This window comes from Cetorhinus maximus, chromosome 25 (assembly GCF_964194155.1).
Source record: "Cetorhinus maximus chromosome 25, sCetMax3.hap1.1, whole genome shotgun sequence".
Taxonomy (NCBI): domain Eukaryota; kingdom Metazoa; phylum Chordata; class Chondrichthyes; order Lamniformes; family Cetorhinidae; genus Cetorhinus; species Cetorhinus maximus.
The window spans coordinates 12,272,804-12,292,625 of record NC_135903.1 but is presented as its reverse complement, the minus strand read 5'-3'; the positions used below and the strand labels follow the sequence as shown (position 1 = coordinate 12,292,625).

At 44.2% G+C, this 19,822-nt stretch overlaps 1 protein-coding gene across 2 annotated transcripts in view; it reads right to left on the bottom strand.

The window, feature by feature from the left end:
• klhl11 (kelch-like family member 11) overlaps positions 1-19,822 on the bottom strand; it is a 51,533-nt gene extending 31,711 nt beyond the window's left edge. Inside the window, exons 1-2 of one of the 2 annotated variants that reach the window (XR_013573395.1) lie at positions 19,429-19,822; positions 9,770-14,635 (exon numbers count right to left, since the gene is read on the bottom strand). Coding sequence is in view for 1 of the 2 variants with exons in the window: in XM_078529466.1 (XP_078385592.1) it covers positions 13,051-14,635; positions 19,429-19,805 (1,962 nt within the window). In the remaining variant the exon portion in view is untranslated. Of the gene's footprint in view, positions 1-7,922; positions 14,636-19,428 lie in introns of those variants that run through there. The other variant, XM_078529466.1, reaches the window with a different exon arrangement.

The following is a 19,822-nucleotide window of genomic DNA, read 5'->3' as shown; positions in this document are numbered from 1 at the left end:
GCAACTACAGAGGCATGAGGGAGGAACTGGCCAGAATTGACTGGGAGATGAGCCTAGCAGGAAAGACAGTGGAACAGCAATGGCAGGAGTTTCTGGGAGTAATTTGGGAGACACAGCAAAAATTCATCCCTAGGAAGAAAAAGCATACTAAAGGGAGGACGAGGCAACCATGGCTGACAAGGGAAGTCAGGGACAGCATAAAAGCTAAAGAGAAAGCATACAATGCGGTGAAGAACAGTGGGAAACCAGGGGATTGGGGAGCCTACAAAAACCAACAGAGGACAACTAAAAAAGAAATAAGGAGGGAGAAGATTAAATATGAGGGTAAACTAGCCAGTAATATAAAAGAAGATTGCAAGAGTTTTTTTAGATATATAAAGGGTAAGAGAGAGGCAAAAGTGGACATTGGGCCGCTGGAAAATGACGCTGGAGAAGTAGTAGTGGGGAACAAAGAAATGGTGGAGGAACTGAATAGGTACTTTGCGTCAGTCTTCATGTGGAAGACACGAGTAACATCCCCAAAGTTCAAGAGAGTCAGGGGTCAGAGGTGAGTATGGTGGCCATTACCAAGGAGAAGGTGCGAGGAAAACTGAAAGGTCTGAAGGTGGATAAATTACCTGGACCAGATGGATTACACCCCAGAGTTCTGAAGGAGATAGCTGAAGAGATAGTGGAGGAGTTAGTGGTGATCTTTCAGGAATCACTGGAGTCAGGGAGGGTCCCAGAGGACTGGAAAATCACTAATGTAACCCCCCTGTTTAAGAAGGGAGTGAGGCAAAAGACGGGAAATTACAAGCCGATTAGTCTGACCTCGGTCGTTGGTAAGATTTTAGAGTCTATTATTAAGGATGAGATTTCAGAGTACTTGGGAGTGCATGGTAGAGGGCAAAGTCAGCATGGTCTCATCAAGGGGAGGTCATGCCTGACAAATCTGTTAGAATTCTTTGAGGAGTTAATGAGTAGGTTAGACAAAGGAGAGCCAATGGATGTTATCTACTTGGACTTCCAGAATGCCTTTGACAAGGTGCAGCACAGGAGGCTGCTCAGTAAGATAAGAGCCCATGGTGTTAGAGGCAAGGTACTAGCATGGATAGAAGATTGGCTGTCTGGCAGGAGGCAGAGAGTGGGGATAAGGGGGTCCTTCTCAGGATGGCGGCCGGTGACTAGTGGAGTTCCGCAGGGGTCAGTGTTGGGACCACAACTTTTAACTTTATACATTAATGATCTAGATGAAGGAACTGAGGGCATCCTGGCTAAGTTTGCAGATGATACAAAGATAGGTGGAGGGACAGGTAGTATTGAGGAGGCGGGGAGGCTGCAGAAGGATTTGGACAGGTTAGGAGAATGGGCAAAGAAGTGGCAGATGAAATACAACGTGGGGAAGTGTGAGGTCATGCACTTTGGGAGGAAGAATAGAGGCATAGACTATTTTCTAAATGGGGAGAGAATTCAGAAATCTGGAGTGCAAAGGGACTTGGGAGTCCTAGTCCAGGATTCTCTTAAGGTTAACTTGCAGGTTGAGTCGGTAGTTAGGAAGGCAAATGCAATGTTGACATTTATTTCGAGGGGACTAGAACATAAAAGCAGGGATGTGCTGCTGAGGCTTTATAAGGCTCTGGTCAGACCACATTTAGAATATTGTGAGCAATTTTGGGCCCCGTATCTCAGGAAGAATGTGCTGGCCCTGGAGAGGGTCCAGAGGAGGTTCACGAGAACGATCCCAGGAACGAAAGGCTTAACATATGAGGAACGTTTGAGGACTCTGGGTCTATACTCGATGGAGTTTAGAAGGATGAGGGAGGATCTGATTGAAACTTACAGAATACTGAAAGGCCTGGATAGAGTGGACGTGGGGAAGATGTTTCCATTAGTAGGAGAGACTAGGACCCAAGGACACAGCCTCAGAGTAAAGGGAAGACCTTTTAGAACAGAGATGAGGAGAAACTTCTTTAGCCAGAGAGTGGTGAATCTATGGAATGCATTGCCACAGAAGGCTATGGAGGCCAGGTCATTGAGTGTATTTAAAACCGAGATAGATAGGTTCTTGATTGGTAAGGGGATCAAAGGTTACGGGGAGAAGGCGGGAGAATGGGGTTGAGAAACTTATCAGCCATGATTGAATGGCGAAGCAGACTCGATGGGCCGAATGGCCTAATTTCTGCTCCTATGTCTTATGGTCTTATACAATCAAACCGGCACCCTTAATTCCCATAACAGTTTTTGAGGAGCCATGTGGGACCATTACCAAAAACGAAAGCAGGACACCAGTATATCCTTACTATTATGGATATGACAACTCGATTTCTAGAGGCCATCTCTTTAAGAACAATTACGGCTAAGGTGGTAGTGAAAAAGTAAACCCAATTTTTTACTCGATACGGGTGACTGATGGAGATCTAGTTGGACCAAGGGTCCAATTTTATGTCTAAATTTTTTCACAACATGAGTTTGGGTATAAAACAGTTAAAATCCACAGAATATCATCCACACACACAGCAAGCTTTAGAGAGGTACCATCAAACCCTCAAAACAATGATTAAAGCATATTGTCACGAACATCCCCATGATTGGAACAAAGGACTAGATTTTCTTTTATTTGCTACCCGAAATTCTACTGGTTTTAGCCCTTTTGAATTAGTTTAGTGACACAAGACAAGACCTCCTCTGAAATTAATCAAGGATAAATCTTTAGGAGAGCGGGACAAATCCCCTATGTTAGATTTTGTGTCTGTGTTCCAGGAGCAGCTCACGGGGCCTGCAAAGTCTTAAAGTTTCTCAAAGATGAAGGGATGGGCAGATAAGCAATCTGTGACCCGAACATTACAACCAGGGGATGAAGTGTTAGTGTTATTGGCTTTACAGGGGGAGCCTCTGAAAGCATGGTTCAGTAGTCCATACAAGGTAAACAAGAGGGTTGGTAAAGTAAATTATTTGATAGACACCCTATATTGCAGGAAAAAGAATTGGGTATGTCATATCAATATGTTAAAACAATACCGTCGTAGGGGGGAAGATAAAAAGGAGCAGGTATGTCAGATAGTAGGGACAGTGGAGGACGAAAGGGACAGTGAGTGAGGCGGAAGGAGATTTACGTAACCCACAAATCGAGCCTCTTATCCTACTCGGTTAGCTAACACTGAAATATTATGACAGTTAGACACTGTATTTTCATACTTAAAGGTAGGACGACGAGGGGATCTATAAGGTTACTTACCGAATTTAAAGAAACCTCTAGGGACAAACCAGGAGGTACAACTTTAGACATGCATGATGTGGAGGTAGGGGAATCTTCACCTATAAAGCAACATCCTTATCATTTAAGTCAAGAGGAACAAAGCTCAAGTGACAGCAGAAATTCAATATATGTTAGAAAATCACCTAATTGAGCCTAGTCAAAGCAGTTGGAGTTCGCAACCTGTTGGGTCAACCAGATTCTGAATAGATTATAGGAAAATTAATGCAGCAACAAAAACAGATTCCTACCCAATCCCTCGTTTAGAAGATTGTATTGACAGGCTCGACAGTGCCACATTCCTCACTAAGATAGATTCGTTGAAAAGATATTGTCAAGTACCTTTAATGTCACGAGCTAAGGAGTTATTGGCTTTTGTCAAGCCAAGTGGGCTATACCAATGTTGAGAAATGCCATTCGGACTAAAAAATGCTACAGCCACTTTCCAAAAACGAATGAATCAAGTGATCACTAATATTACTAACTCTGTAGTTTACTTGGATGATGTATTGATTTACAGAAACACATGGAAAGACCACCTAAAACAGCTGGAAGCACTATTTGAACAATTACAGTTGGCAGATCTAGTAATAAACCTTGCCAAGAGTGAGTTCACGAAAGTGCAAGTAACATATCTAGGGTATATTGTCGGGCAAGGACAAGTGTTGCCAAGAACAGCAAAAGCACAAGCTTTGATGGAATTCCCTGTCCCTAAAACTAAACAGGAAATCATGAGATCTTTAGGGATGTCGGCTTCTACTGTAAATTTGTGCCAAACTTCAGCATAATAGCTGCTCCACTAATGGATTTATTGCAAAAGAAGGCCAAGGTAGTATGGTCAAGAGAGTGCCAGATAGCTTTTGAGAAGCTGAAGGCAATCCTAACTAATGAACTGGTGTTTGCTGCCCCTAATTTCGCTAAACCCTTCAAGGTGGTAATCGATGCTGGTGACTTGGGGATGGGTGCGGTTTTAATGCAGGAAGATGAATCGGACATAGGGAAGCCAGTGGGGTACTTTTTGAAGAAATTAAATTGGTGACAAAAGGGGTACTCTACAATAGAAAAGGAAGCCCTGGGGTTGTTACTGGCTCTTAACATTTTGAGGTATATATCAATCATGGCTGTAAAGAAACCCTAGTATATACTGACCATAATCCCTTGGCCTTTGTGGAAAAATTTAAGACTCAGAATGACAGACTATTCCGATGAAGCTTGCTAATACAGCCTTATAACTTAAAAATTGCTCATATTGCTGGAAAAGATAATATAATTGCTGATGCATTATCAAGAATGTAATTTTATTTAAAATTGTCTGAAAAACCAAGAAATTGAGAAAACTGTATAAGGAGTGAATGCTGAGTGAGTGCATGTTTGAATTGTTATATATGTTGTACATATCTTTTTCTGTATACTATGCGATGAAATACATTTGGAAATGGTATTTCATCTCTTAAAGGCAGAGGCATGTTAGAATCATATCTCTCAAGACTGAATTTTACTTTTGCAAAATGGAAGGACCTGGTATTATCTATACGTTTGGATACTGACCTGGGATTTTTTTTTTTAAAAAAGGTCATAAGTTCATTCTGGAACTGTCAACAAGCAGGCTTCTTCCAAGAAATCACTTGGCCTTTATTGTACTTGTGGAAGATCTGGTTGTTTGTTTTGAACTGTAATCACATTAATTGATAGGGAAAAAAACCAAAGAAAAACAAAGACTTGCTAGAAATCACATGGGAGAGAGAAAAAAAATTTAAGTTGTGAACCTGATGGTTTTGAAGGCAGCCTAGTTGGGGAACAAGCTGAGGAAGGAAGGCTGCCCTAACTGGCTCTCTCTCTCTACCTTGCCTAAAATTGTGTATGGGTATAACCTGTAGTCAGAGAACCCTCATCTGGGTGTACCTGGTCTGCATTTGGACCTATAAAGCTGAGACCAGTTGGTGAGAACTTCCAGACGCCCACCGGTCTTTACATGAGGGAACTCCAGGTCAACAGTGTAGAGACCCTGCAAACTTTACCCTTTATTTTCTAATGCTTATCCTCTAAAGCCCTTCCCTGCAGAGAGACTCTGTCTGTTTGTCTGTGTGCGTGCGTGCGTGCTGGGGAATTCTTTAGAAAGAGATAGATAGTTATACTTTCCGATTACTATTGTGTTAACCGGGACTTGCAACGTGTTAAAAAGAAGTTTTGTTTTATAATAAACAATCGTTCTGAGTTTACTGAAAGAAGTCTGGTTGAAGATTCTTTTATTCTGGCCACCAGTAAAGGAAATAGGTGATTGGCTATTTTGGTGAGAAAATTAAACTTATAAATTAATAATACAGCCTGCAGAGTAGTGGGGCTAGATCATACATGCACTCCTCCCATCCCAGTCGTAACAATAGTGAGGGATTCAGTAATTTTAATGCCATTGATTGTCAAGGGGAGATGGTTTGATTTTTGCTTCTGTGTTCACTATAGAGGATACAAAAAGCATTCCAGTAATAACTGAAAATCAGATGAATGGGAGAAAGGAACTTGGTGGAATTGAAATCATTGGAGAAGCAGTACTGAGAAAATTGATGGAGCTGCAGGCTGGCGAGTCTCTGGATCCCAATGGACAACATCCTAGGGTCTTAAAAGAGGTGGCTAATGAGGATGTCGATGTGCTGGTGTTAATTTTCCAAAATTCGTTAAATTCTGGAAAGGTTCCATCAGATTGGAAAGTAGCAAATATAACCCCCCTATCCAAGAAGGGAGGGAGGCAGAAAACAGGAAACTATAGGCCAGTTAGCTTGACATCTGTCAAGGGGAAGTTATTAGATTCGATCATTAAGGAGGTTATAACTGGGCACTTAGAAAAGCTCAAGGCAATTGGGAAGCGCCAGCATGGTTTTGTGAAAGGAAAATCATGTTTAACCAATTTATTGGAGCTTTTTGAAGGAGTAATATGCACAGGGATAAAGGGGAGCCTGTAGACATACTATGCTTGGATTCCAGAAGGCATTTGATAAGATGTCACATCAAAGATTATTATGGAAAATTAAAAGGATGGTGTAGTGGGTAGCATATTAGCATGGATAGAAGATTGGCTGGCTGGCAGAAAGCAGAGAGTATGCTTAAATGGATCTTTTTCTGATTGACAGGATGTGACGAGTGGCATCCCATAGGGGTCAGTACTGGGTCCTCAACTTTTTACGATTTACATCAATGACTTAGACAAGAGGAGTGAAAGCATGGTAGCTAAATTTGCAGATGACACAAAGATAGGTAGGAAAGTATGTTGTGAAGAGGACATGAGGAGGTTGCAGATGGATTATAGATAGGTTGAGTGAGTGGGCAAAGATCTGGCAAATGAAGTTTAATGTGGGAAAATGTGAAGTTGTTCACTTTGGCAGGAAGAACAAAAATGCAGAGTACTACTTAAGTGGAGGACGGCTGCATAATTCTGAGGTGCAGAGGGATCCAGATGTTCTAGTACGTGAGTCACAAAAAGTTGGCACGCAGTTACAGCAACTAATTAAGAAGGCTAATGGAATGCTATCCTTTCTTACGAGAGGGATTGAACATAAAAGTAAGGATGCTTCAGTTATACAGGGCATTGGTGAGGCCTCACCTCGAATACTGTGTGCAGTTTTGCTCTGCTTATTTAAGGAAGGATGTAAATGCATTGGAGGCGGTTCAAAGGAGGTTTACTAGATTGATACCTGGAATGAGTGGGTTGTCTAATGAGGAAAGGTTGCACAGTCTGGGCTTGTTTCCACTGAAGTTTAGAAGAGTGAGGGGTGATTTGATTGAAGTATACAAGATCCTGAACAGCTTTGACGTCGTAAGGATGTTTCCTCTTGTGGGTGAGTCCAGAACTAGGGGGCACTGTTTTAAACTTAGAGGTTGCCCTTTTAGGACAGAGATGAGAAATTTTTTCTCAAAGGGTTGTGTGACTTTGGAATTCTCTGCCTCATAAGATGGTGGAGGCGGGGTCATTAAATATTTTTAAGGCAGAGGTAGATAGATTATTGTTAGGCAAGGGAATCAAAGGTTATTGGGGTTAGATGGAATGTGGAAATCGAAACACAAGATCATCAGCTATGATCTTATTGAATGGCATAGCAGGCTTGAGGGGCTGAATGGTCTACTCCTGTTCCTATTTCTTATGCTCTTATGATTTGCTCTTGTTGGAGCTGGTCATTGCCTGGAACTTGTGTGACGCAAATGTTAGTTGCCACTTATCAACAGCCCAAGCCTGGATATTGTCCAGGTCTTGCTGCATATGGACACGCGACTCTTCAAACACTGAAGCAGACCAAGTAGTGCTGAACGCTGTGCAATCATCAACAAACATCCCCAATTCTGACCTTATGTTGGAGGGAAGGTCATTGATGAAGCAGCTGTAGATGGCTGGGACTAGGACACTACCCTGAGGAACTCCTGCAGCGATGTCCCGGGGCTGACAGGGTCATCGGAAGGAAAAAGTGAGGGCTGAGAGGATGGTGGTCCTATAGATCTTGCAATACTGTGCCACTATGTGTTCCACACTCTGGGCGTTGCAGATATTTTGCCTCATCTCCTAAGAGTTGGATAATCTGACCTATGCTAATCAATCCCAGATACGGTAGTGAAACAGGTAGTTGAGATTTAATTGTTATTATATCAACTGAGCACATTACTATCACCAGCCCCTGTACAGAAAGCAAACACACATAATTCATGGTAAACTTAAACTCTTCCTTTATTGACAAGCTACCGTATAATATTTTAGAAAAACAAAAGTGGATGACTATCACATTGCTGAACACACAGTAAACATGCATGTGCACATTAGAATTAATTTGTCAAGTCTGGGCAACCTTGCTAGTGAATGTTCGAAATGGAGTCAGGCAGAAAAGCACATTCCCTTCTATTTGAAAGATCCTCCTTCCACTATCCCCTTTAATTCAATGCAAGTCACAATCACACTGTGCCCAGCCAACTGCACAAATGCACTTCAGAGTTGGGAAAAAAATCCACTTAGACAAAGCTTTTTTTTTTAAAAAAAAAGCAACAGGAATACACAACAATGATGAAGACAAACTGGAACAGACCTCATGTTTGAGTACAAGACAGTACACAATGCTCAGAGTTCAAACCAGTCTATGTTAGAATTCAAACTCTTTCCTTACCTCACTCCCCTCCCTCTGTACATAGTAGCAAAACGCTCCATCTCCTTAAGCAGAGGGAGATAAAACCCCATACAATTCACATACACACGCACGGATAGTGAAATCTGCTTTGCTTGAAATGACGTGCATCTTAGCATCATTCCTCAGCGTGTTTCTGACAAATAATGGGAGTGAAATAACCAAGAAAGGGCTGAGTAAGTAAAAATATTTAACAAATAAAAATATACAGATCAGCAAAGGAAACAGGAAGTCAGTAAACTAATGAAAGAAATTGGTGCAGTCCAAGAATGTGGCAGCCAAACATAACTGGGAGCCATCACACTGTCCCCCCTACTTCCAACCTCTAAACAAACACATAAGGTTAGTCTTTGAACAAAGTACTGATGCAGATTTAGCTCTGCTAATTTTGCACTTTGGAACAGCAGAATGGGAAATGCCAGCAGCATGCGTGTCCATATTAAGCATCTTGTTGTTTATTAATAAATTTAAAAGAATATTAAAAATACTGTCCAAGAGAGGCAGCCCAGGGGGCACTGTATGAAGAGTGAGTCCATAGAGAAATCAAATGTTATAATATTCAACGAGCCAATCATAACGTGTGGATGTTAATAGAGGCAAGTTATTTAGGACATGCTCTGATGTTCTCCTCACTGGCCCAGGCCAGGCTCTGTACATCTCATCATTCAGTGCAGAAAGAGAGTAGATTTCACTCTACTCATGTGTTAACTTGGACACAAGATCACAGGGGTGTATAAAATGCCCAGAGTTTGCACAATGCGGTGCCATTAGATGACCAGATATCCCCTATGGCCGAGCTGCCAATATCAAGGACATGGTAGGAGTGTCAAGGGTTGCATCATATTAAAACCGGTAACTAAAAACCAATTTAAGTGATCCTCACTCCTAATAAAGTGATGCTTCTACAGCTACCCATTGTTTTCTTACATCATCGAAGGATGTTAAAATCAAAGGCAGTCTATCCTTGATCACCAATGAACTGGCATTTCAAGTCATGCTTGCTATTGGGATCTTGCTGTACACTCCAATGACAGCCATTTTTTTTCAAACAGAATAGTTAAAATTCACTCCAAAAGTGAACATGAAATGCTTTGAGGGATTTCTGAGGTGCAATTAGACACATTAAAAACAAGACTTTTTTCAAATCCACATTGTAATAGGATGTGATGTTATAAATGACAAGAGGCCACTGTACTGGACTGTTTGCAGGCAAGACTTCATGCTGGAGGTTAAACTTGAAGGAAACACAATCTTACTGAAGCTTGAACTTCCTTAGGGATTATAAAGTGAGGGGTAGCAAAACATTTCTCATTTTGTTCAGTGCTCCATGCTAAACAGGCAGAACACCTCTCCTATTAAACCATGCTGATGTATCACTTACCACTGCTTGTGACACTGCATGTGCTGAATCTAAAAGTAAAATGCCTCATTAGCACAGAGTATTTCAGTACATAAAAGGACACCAGAGCCTGGTTTCAAACTGCACAAAGCAATAATATTTGAGGTTGGACAAATGGAATTGGAATCTTTCTCCTCTGGCCCAGAACCTTACCTTTGGACAGCATAAGTTGGGCTGACAGGTCAGCACGTGAGCTAGATCACTTGTGCGGACAATGCTCATGCATGGCTTTTCCAGGGCAGAAATTCCCCACTCAACAGGTCACATCACAGTGAATGGAACTCTCTGAATAATACTCTCAACTGAGTCACCAGCATTAGCTCCAGATGGCTATGTGCCTGTCCGATAGTATGAATATAATTTGGTGCATGGAGGAAGAAATCCAAGTCCAGGATCACTCGAGTTGTGCATGAAGACTGACACAGTGGCCATGGAGTTCACAACGGTTTCAGTAAAAAGTGTAATGGAGAGAACATGAAGTTATGCATGCCTCTGTAAGACAATTACCAAACCCATCCTTCCAAACTGGCTCATGAATGTAGAGAGCATTCTGAAGTTACAGGTGGGCCACTGGTAGTGAAGCAAAATATTAGATTAATTCACACTACCAGTGTCTGACAAGCAGAGTATAACATAACACTAAAGTATACGGGCTTATGTACTATCCTATCTTTGAGAGGGTACATATACTAAACAAGCCTAGTGACTACGGATATTTGTGGTTATTATTTAATTTAAAATTTGAACAGAGGGAGAAATACCAGCAGTGTAAAACCTGGTTCCTTGGTGTCAGCCCTACTGTGGGGTTTAGTGTTAGGTTCCTGCGGCAGCCTGAGCATCACGATAAAAATGGCGAATGGTGCAGCACAAAAAACCTTCAGCTTTGGAAACCAGTTGCCATGAACAAACATTGGGACATCACCAATTGTACATCAAAGTGAATTTATAAAAGTTTCATTCAGGAAAAAAAGGAACTGTGCAGGCAGTGTGTCATCTGCAGGACATACTCCCCAAAAGACAACAGCCCTGTCAGACAGGCTGGTGAAAGAATGGCCCATAGCCCCAAAACAAAGGCATGACCATACACTCTTATTTGCATGTTAAAACTGCTTTGCCAAGTCATCTTACAAATACATTTACAAAACACAAATTAAATCTTCTACTTGAACTACTTACACTACTTAAAACAAAGTGACTTCTGATACAGAAATTAGGCTGGCCAGTTTAAATTTAGGCCTCTCCCTCCTTTGAGGATAGCTTCATACACAGAATGGAAATATATAGATCTATACAGGGAAAATACATCTCAGAATCTAATGGTCATACAAGTCAGGGTACATATATACACAGTGCAACATATATACACAGTACAGCAGAAAGTGACAGCACCATGGGAGACACTGCAACTAAAAGCTATGTTCTAACGACAATCTTCACTACACCTTGAAAACATAACTGATTGGTATGACAGAGAACTAGTTAACATCCTTATATTTCTATGTTTTCTAGATTTTTAATTAGCAACTGTGGGAACAAAGTGCTTAAATAGGTTACACAAAAGGAGTTGGTGGGGTAGTTTCTCCTTGTGCATTGTAAGGAACAAGGAAGAGCAAGGGGATTATGTTTCATCTTAATCAAAGCTCACAGTTCAGAAGTCTGAAGGGAGTCTTGATCAATTAGAACAGGGTACAAGAGTTCATTGAAATATAAATGTAACACAAAAATGCTACTGAATCCAAAGCAATGTATAAAAACTGAGTTCATCATAACTCCCAACTGTGACTAAGTGTAGGAAATAAAAGGGAGAAACAGAAAAGATGGCATGGGTCTGCAAATAATCATTCAGGGCAGTCACCCTGTCAGTCAGTTACCCCGTCCAATCCAAAATTGTTCAATTGTAACTCTGTCAAAACCCTTAAGTAGAAAGTTGGGCTCTTCCCCGCACAGCTCAAATTGAAAGCCAAAGATAAGATGTAATCGATACCCTATCAGGCCAGATACCAGGTTCCTGGACTAGTGAATCAGTCGGTATTCACTGATCTATAGTATGGTCAAAACTAAAAAGCCAATCATGACAGAATGACAAGTACTTTTAAAGGGCAAGCTTAAAATGGAAACCACCTCCAGGAGGTTTAATCATAGTGTGGTTTAATAGTAATGGTGCTCACTGTGTGCTCTGTTCAAGTTAACAGCATCAGTTTAAAGTGCTTTCTGCAATAACCAAAGTGCTCAGGGAATCCTATGCTGGTTAGTATCTGGCGTAGGTTTTCCAATTGTTGACTTGTGCCCATTCCTTTTAGTGGGTTATGACTGGAAAACCCAGAGCAAATTATCTAGGTCTCCATGTCAATTGTGCTATTTTATTAAAGTTTAGATCCAACAAATTTACCCCTAATGTTCCCCCAATAAGTTCTAGATCACTCCAAGGCTTGGTTCCATGTGCTCACAGGCACCATGCAGAATGGAATCTATCAGACTGGCTCCCCAGTTTTCCATCGTTATCATTTTTGATCAGAACAGATACAGAGGAAAGCTGTCACACAACCACATAAGAGTGGAGCGAGAAGAAGTGGCCATGTCCAAATAATTGAGTGACATCCTCAGGAAATTATTATGGCTCAACAGGATAGGTTCCCTCTGCTGCCTCATATTAAGAAAATTGGAATTTTTGCACATTTAAATAAACGTGGGGTTTATGGAACAAGAGATAAAAATTGGTCTCAACAAGGGATGAAGAAGTGAAAAACATAAAAAAGTGAAATGTTACATGGATAACACCAAAGCAAGATATTGATTGAAAACATAGTACACATCTACCACTTAGCTGGAGATGAAGTGTGGCATGGGAAGAAGCAACATTTTGGAAAAAAGAAACCAAAGAGTCTGGATGCAGTGAGCCGTCCTAAAGTGGTTTAACCCCATAGTTTCTGGAATATTTGTCTTTTGCATGGCAAAACCCAGAGAGAGAAAAACATATGAAGTTCAAGTCTCATTTGATATCTGATACAGCCCATTTGGCTGTGACACTGACCCTTATTTCCATTACAGAACAGTTGAGTATGAAGACTCTTCCCCCAACACACTGCCCCCCACTTTCAACTGCCTATATAATCTGTATTGTCACGGCAGTTTATGTTTGGAGGGGCAGGAATTCTAGTTAGCACTGACCTCAAAATTATATTAAGCGGAGGAGAATCAGACTTGTTCTGGAATTTTTGGAGGAGGTTTCTCACCAAAACCCCCATCCCCAGAAGTGCTTCTGGTTAACATTCGACTTGAGGTTGCAGCTGCCGCCTGAGGCTTAGAGATCGCCGATGCAACTGCTGCATCTGCTGCAGCCGTTCTCGCTGCCTGGCCAGGTTCTGTGGCATTGGGTACCTTTGAGCTCCATATAGGTACCTGTAAGGTATCCTCACATGGCAAGCGGTTGCTCGGCATCGTGGCTGGGGCATGGGAGGCAGCAGCATCCAGCGCTTCCTCTCTGAACAATAGCGGTATGCCTCCTTTCGATACTGCTTGTCCATGTCATCACTGTTCTTCCAGCCACCGATTATGAAGACATCATCACGGAAGTAGCAAATCGCCGCCCCCTCAATACTCAGCACTTCGGGTGGTAAGCTCTCCAGGATTTCATCAGCTGTCATGCTGGAGATTTTCTGCTTTGCTTCACCGTCTGTCACAGGGTAACACTTGGGGCAGCAGGAGGCTGTGTGGTAAAAGTTTGTGGCCGCAATAGCCATCTGGAAGGCGCAGTAGTTATCAAGGAGCGGCAGAGATTCCACATCCTGCCACTGTCTCGTGTCAGTATCATACTTTGCATTTATTGTCTCCAATCCATCCTCGTTATCGGTATCCACAGGGGTGCGGGCGGTGACATACACAAAACGATCTTCCACACTGATGGCTTTAACATCCCGTAATATTTTGGGAGCGGACTCCAGGTGGTGCCACCTGTCCTGTTCAGGTTCGTAAACATCAACATCTTTGAAACCCGGGCTAAAATTCCCATGTCCCCCGATGCTATACAAGTTCTGCTTAACTGCCGACAGGCCAAAGGAATGCTTCCTTGTGATTAAGTTGTTAACCTGCTCCCAGCTGTTTCTGTTTGGGCTGTACCTCTCCACCGTCTTTGCAAATCCAGGCTCCATGGAGCCAGCCACGTACACGTGGGAGTCTGTGATGGCCATAGCATGGCCATCTAGATGGTTGTGAATGTGGGGGAGATTTACCCATCGATCTTCATCAATGAAGTATCCTACGCACTCGCTCAGGTAATCCCCACCCTCTGACACACCGCCCACCACCATAATAATATCCATGTTTTGCCCAAAGCGAGGCTGGAATGACACAACATGGGACGCCCAGTGCTCCAGGTTGGCAGGCTGAAGATTCTCCGACCTCAGTGCATGACCTTCCACTGCTTCTGAAACGAGCCTGAGGCAGCTGGCATTATCAGCCACTAGCCGCTCAGATTTGATGATCCGGGTTAAGTACGTGGGCTTCATCTGAGGCAACCGCAGCAACTGGAACAGCTCCTCGAAGTGCTTCTCCCTCTCCTCCGGGTTCCGCTGCACCCACTTCACCACAGCCTCAAAAAGAACTTCCTCAGAGTCCACTGTGATTTCAGAGTCTGACAGCCAATCTCTGACCAGGTGGAAAGGCAGTGTGTAGAACTCATCATCCTGTACCACCTTGGAGAAGTCCCTGCGGATCATGTCTGCAGCTTTCAATGCCAGCTGGTCCAGGGAGTACATGTGGGCCAGACTGTGAACTGCCACACAGTTGGTGAGGTTTAGCTTTTTCTTTAGAAACTCCCCACAGAATTCCTTCAGTTGGAGCAAGAGGAACCTGGAACAAGGAAATGGCAGTTTTGGAAAATTTTGTAAATGCCATTAATGGAGAGTACATTGAAAACAAATACACCACATGCTTAACATTTTCTGAAATTAATTACTACAAAATTCATATTGCATGAAATAGGAGTTAGAGACCAAAGCAGTTTCATTCCATGCCTCCAGGAAGTAAGACCGGAGACATAAAAATAAATGAGTGCAAAGTAAACTGGAGGGCTATGAATAGGGAGTGGCAAGCGTGCTGGCTGCCTAATGGCGAGGTCTGCTTGGCTGCCACAGAGAAGCTGCCGTTTAGCTCTGGCAGTGAGTATGCAATGATTCGGTTTCAGCCATCAGTAAAATATCTGGCCTGTACAGTTCCTTCCATAGCATCACAGAGGTCTACGCACTCATCCTTTGTTCCTGAATGTGGGAAAAAGGGTTTATCAGGTTCACATACACAACCATTTTCGCCAAAAGTAATTCAGAAATATTAATACAGGGAATCAAAAAACACGCCTCATGTTTGTAGTGACAGTACAAACGACTCATACGATTACAGCCTCCTCATCTGCTGTTGACTGCAGGCTCCTTAAATATTTCCCCCCCACAACCCTCCTGTGCATTATCTTCTACTTCCAGTCCTAACAGACCTCTCACCTCAAATGGTTTCCCCAACCACACCCACATGGGCGCATGAGTGCCCATCCTTGGTCCTTTAGATGCTAACCCTTGGCAATTCTACCTGGAAGCATGGGGTCAACTTTCACATGTATTCTGAAGATGCCCAGCTCTACCTCAGCACCTGCCCTACTCATCCCACAAACTGTTATTACTATCTTCAATTGCTTATCCAAAATGAAGTATGCCGAGTTAGGTCACATTGTTTGTAAAAGGCAGATCTTTCTTGACTAATCTAATTGAATTTTTTTGATGTGGTAACAGTGAAGCAATGGATGTTATCCATATGGATTTTAAGAAAACATTTCACAAAGTACCACATAAAGGGCTGGTTAACAAAATTGTGGCTCATGGAATAGGAGGGTCAAAGTCAACTTGGATTTAAAAAGTTGGCTTAAGGACAGAAAACAGCAAATTGTGGTAAATGGTTATTCTTCACACTGTCCACCATCTACAAGGCACAAGTCAGGAGTGTGATGGAATACTCTCCACTTGCCTGGATGAGTGCAGCTCCAACAACACTCAAAAAGCTCAATGCCTTCCAGGACAAAGCAGCCTGCTTGATTGGCACCCCATCAACCAACTTTAAATTCGCTCTCTACGCCACTAGCACACAGTAACATTTATGTATACAATTTACAAGATGCTATACAGCAACTCGCTAAGACTTCTCTAACTGTATCTTCCAAACCTGTGACCTCTACCATCTAGAAGCACAAAGGCACCAGATACATGAGAACACTACACCAGCAAGTTCCCCTCCAAGTCACTCATCATCCAGACTTGTAAGTATAATCACCATTCCTTCACTATCAGTGGGTCAAAACCCAGGAACGCCCTCTCCAATAGCACGGTGGGTGTAACTACACAATACAAACTGCAACAGTTCAAGAAGGTGGCACACTACCACGTTCCCAAGGGCAATTAGGGATAGACAATAAATACTGGCCATGCCTGGGGTGCCCACATCTCAAGAAGGAAGTTAAAAAAAGGGGATGAGGAGTTTAAGAAAATGGCTTGCAGTAGAGAAAAGCAGGGTTGTCTTTGCTTTCCAGGACAATCCTGGACTAAAAAGGTTTCACAAATGAGAGCAGGACCCAATAGTGCTTTACATGGTCCGGGCAGATCTGGTAGTGAATGGCTAAACCAGCTGTCCATCAAATCCATTCAAGTTTGCTTCCCTTGGACTTTTTTTCATTCATTTACAGGATGCGGGTGCCAGCATTTATTGCCCCTCCCCATTTGCCCTTGAGAAGGTGGTGGCGGTGTGTTGCCTTGAACTGCTGCAGTCCATGTGGTGTAGTTACACCCACAGTGCTGTTGTGGTTGGGGTGGGTGGGGGGGGAGTTATAGGATTTTGACCCAGTGACAGTGAGGGAACAGCGATATATTTCCAAGTCAGGGTGCTGTGTGGCTTGCATGGGATCTTGCAAGTGGTGGTGTTCCCATGCATCTACTGCCTTTGTCCTTCTTGACGGTAACGGTTGTGGGTTTGGAAGGTGCTGTCTATGGAGCCTTGGTGAATTCCTGCAGTGCATCTTGTAGATGGTACACACTGCTGCCACTGTGCGTCGGTGGTGGAGGGAGTGAATGTTTGTGGATGGGGTGCCAATCAAGCGGATGCTTTGTCCTGGATGGTGTCAAGCTTCTTGATGTTGTGGGAGCTGCACTCATCCAGACAAGTACGAATGTCCTTTAGGGACAGAAATCTGCCGTCCTTACCTAGTCTGGCCAACATGTGACTCCAGACCCACAGCAATGTTGTTGACTCTTAAATGCCCTCTAAACAAGGGCAATTAGGGATGGGCAATAAATGCTGGCCTAGCCAGCGACCCCCACATCCCATGAATGAATAAAAAAGTATTCCATCACACTCCTGACTTGTGCCTTATGGACAGGCTTTGGAGAGGTAAGGGAAGCAAAGGTGAAAACTGTAACAGGGATTGGCCAGGGTGAGAGGGGAGATTATTTTAATGGGGAAGAAAACTGAGAAAAATTATTTGCTGCAGAAATGCTGTAGTGAATGCAGGGTCAAAGGTTGGAGAGGTTAGATTTGAAATCACAGCTGTAAATGAATTGGGAAAGATTTTCTTCCAAGGGAAGACACAGGGGGAAGAAAGATTTGGTGGGAGGTGTTTTTTTAATTCATTCATTCATGGGATGCGGGCTTCACTAGCTGGGCCAGCATTCATTGCCCATCCCTAACTGCCCTCAAGAAAGCAGTGGTGAGCTGCCTTCTTAAACCGCTGCAGTCCATGTGGTGTAATTACACCCACAGTGCTGTTAGGAAGAGGCTTCCAGGATTTTGACCCAGCGACAGTGAAGGAACGGCGATATATTTCCAAATCAGGATGGTGAGTGGCTTGGAGAGGAACTTCCAGGTGGCGGTGTTCCTATCTATCTGCTGCTCTTGTCCTTCTGGATGGTAGTGGTCGTGGGTTTGGAAGGTGCTGTCTAAGGAGCCTTGGTGAATGCCTGCAGTGCATCTTGTAGATGGCACACACCGCTGCTACTGTGTGTCAGTGGTGGAGGGAATGAATGTTTGTGGAGGTGCCAATCAAGCGGATTGCTTTGTCCTGGACGGTGTCAAGCTTCTTGAGTGTTGTGGGAGGTGCACTCATCCAGGTAAGCGGGGAGTATTCCATCACACTCCTGACTTGTGCCTTGTAGATGGTGGACAGGCGTGGGGAGACAGGAGGTGAGTTACTCGTCACAAGATTCCTAGCCTCTGGGCTGCTCTTGTAGCCACTGTATATGTATATTACTAGTCCAGTTCAGTTTCTGGTCAATGGTAACCCCCAGGATGTTGATAGTAGGGGGTTCAGTGATAGTAACGCCAAGGGGCGATGGTTAGATTCTCTTTTGTTGGAGATGGTCACTGCCTGGCACTTGTGTGGCATGAAAATTACTTGCCGCTTGCCAGCCTAAGCCTGGATATTGTCCAGGTCTTGCTGCATTTGGACATGGACTGCTTCAGTGGCTGAGGAGTCACGAATGGTGCTGAACATTGTGCAATCATCAGCAAACATCCCCACTTCTGACCTTATGATGGAAGGAAGGTCATTGATGAAGCAGCTGAAAATAGTTGGGCCTAGGACACTACCCTTAGGAACTCCTGCAGTGATGTCCTGGAGCTGAGATGATTGACCTCCAACACAACTATCTTCCTTTGTGCTAGGTAGGACTCCAACCAACGGAGAGTTTTCCCCCTGATTCCCATTGACTCCAGTTTTGTTAGGGCTCCTTGATGCCACACTCTGTCAAATGCAGACTTGAGGATGGGGGCAGTCACTCTCATCTCACCTCTGGAAATCAGCTCTTTTGTCCATATTTGAAGCAAGGCTGGAGAGTCGTATAAGAATATGATCAAAGATGACCTTATCTGTGATTGACACGATGGGAGTGGCGAGACCACGTTGGATGGCAAAGATTAAAAGATTTGCACTTTCCCCAATCCTGAATGCTCAATGATCGCAGAGCTCCCATGTCCTCTGATTACATGGCATTTAGTACATAACATCAGTGATTACATCTCAGAAGATGATTAACTGGATGTGGTGCGTGTTGAAATGTTATGATCACATCTCCAACCTCGCTGCCCTGATCCACACTACCCACCATGGCCAACAGTGACATGGGCCCCCCCATTACCAATGGCAGCATGGGCTCCACCATTCTCACTGTCTAATAGCGGCAGAGACCTTCCTCCCATCCCCATTTCCACCACTGACAGCATGGGCCTCCCATGCCCATTGGCCAATGACAGAACGGGGGTCCCCATTCCCAGCGGCCAATGATAGACCGGGGGTCCCCATTCCCAGCGGCCAATGACAGAACGGGGGTCCCCATTCCCAACGGCCAATAACAGAATGGGGGGGGTCCCCATTCCCAACGGCCAATAACAGAACGGGGGGGTCCCCATTCCCAACGACCAATGACAGAACGGGGGAGTCCCCATTCCCAACGGCCAATGACAGAACGGGATCCCGCATTCCCAACAGCCAATGAGTGAGGGACCCATTCCCAGTGGCTAATGACAGCACAGTCTCCACCCCCAGCAGCCAATGAAAGGGGAGGCCCCATTCCCAATAACCAATGAGTGTAGAGCTCTGGCTCTCCCGCCTTCACCTGTCGGCCAGTTCGAGGACCTCGTGCACGGTGCCGGTGCAGACTTGGATGGTGCCGGTGTACATGTACTGGATGACGGCCTCCACCGTGTCGGGGTCGGGCCCGGGCTCCGTGCTCCATTTGCGCATCTCCACCCGCTCCGAGCGCGACTCCTCGAAGTTGCCGCCGAGCAGCGGCTCGAAGTACTCGGTGGCGGCGGCCAGGACCGAGCGGTGGGCGCGGAACTCCCGGCCTCCCACCGACAGCGTCAGGTCGCAGAATAGGCCCCGCTTCCTCTGCTCGTTCTGCCGGCGGGACAGCTCCAGGCAGTGGGTCTTCGAGTCGAACACATCGGCATCGCCGCCGTCCGCCTCCTCCGGGCTCGGGGCCGCCGCCATTGCTGCCCAACCGCCGC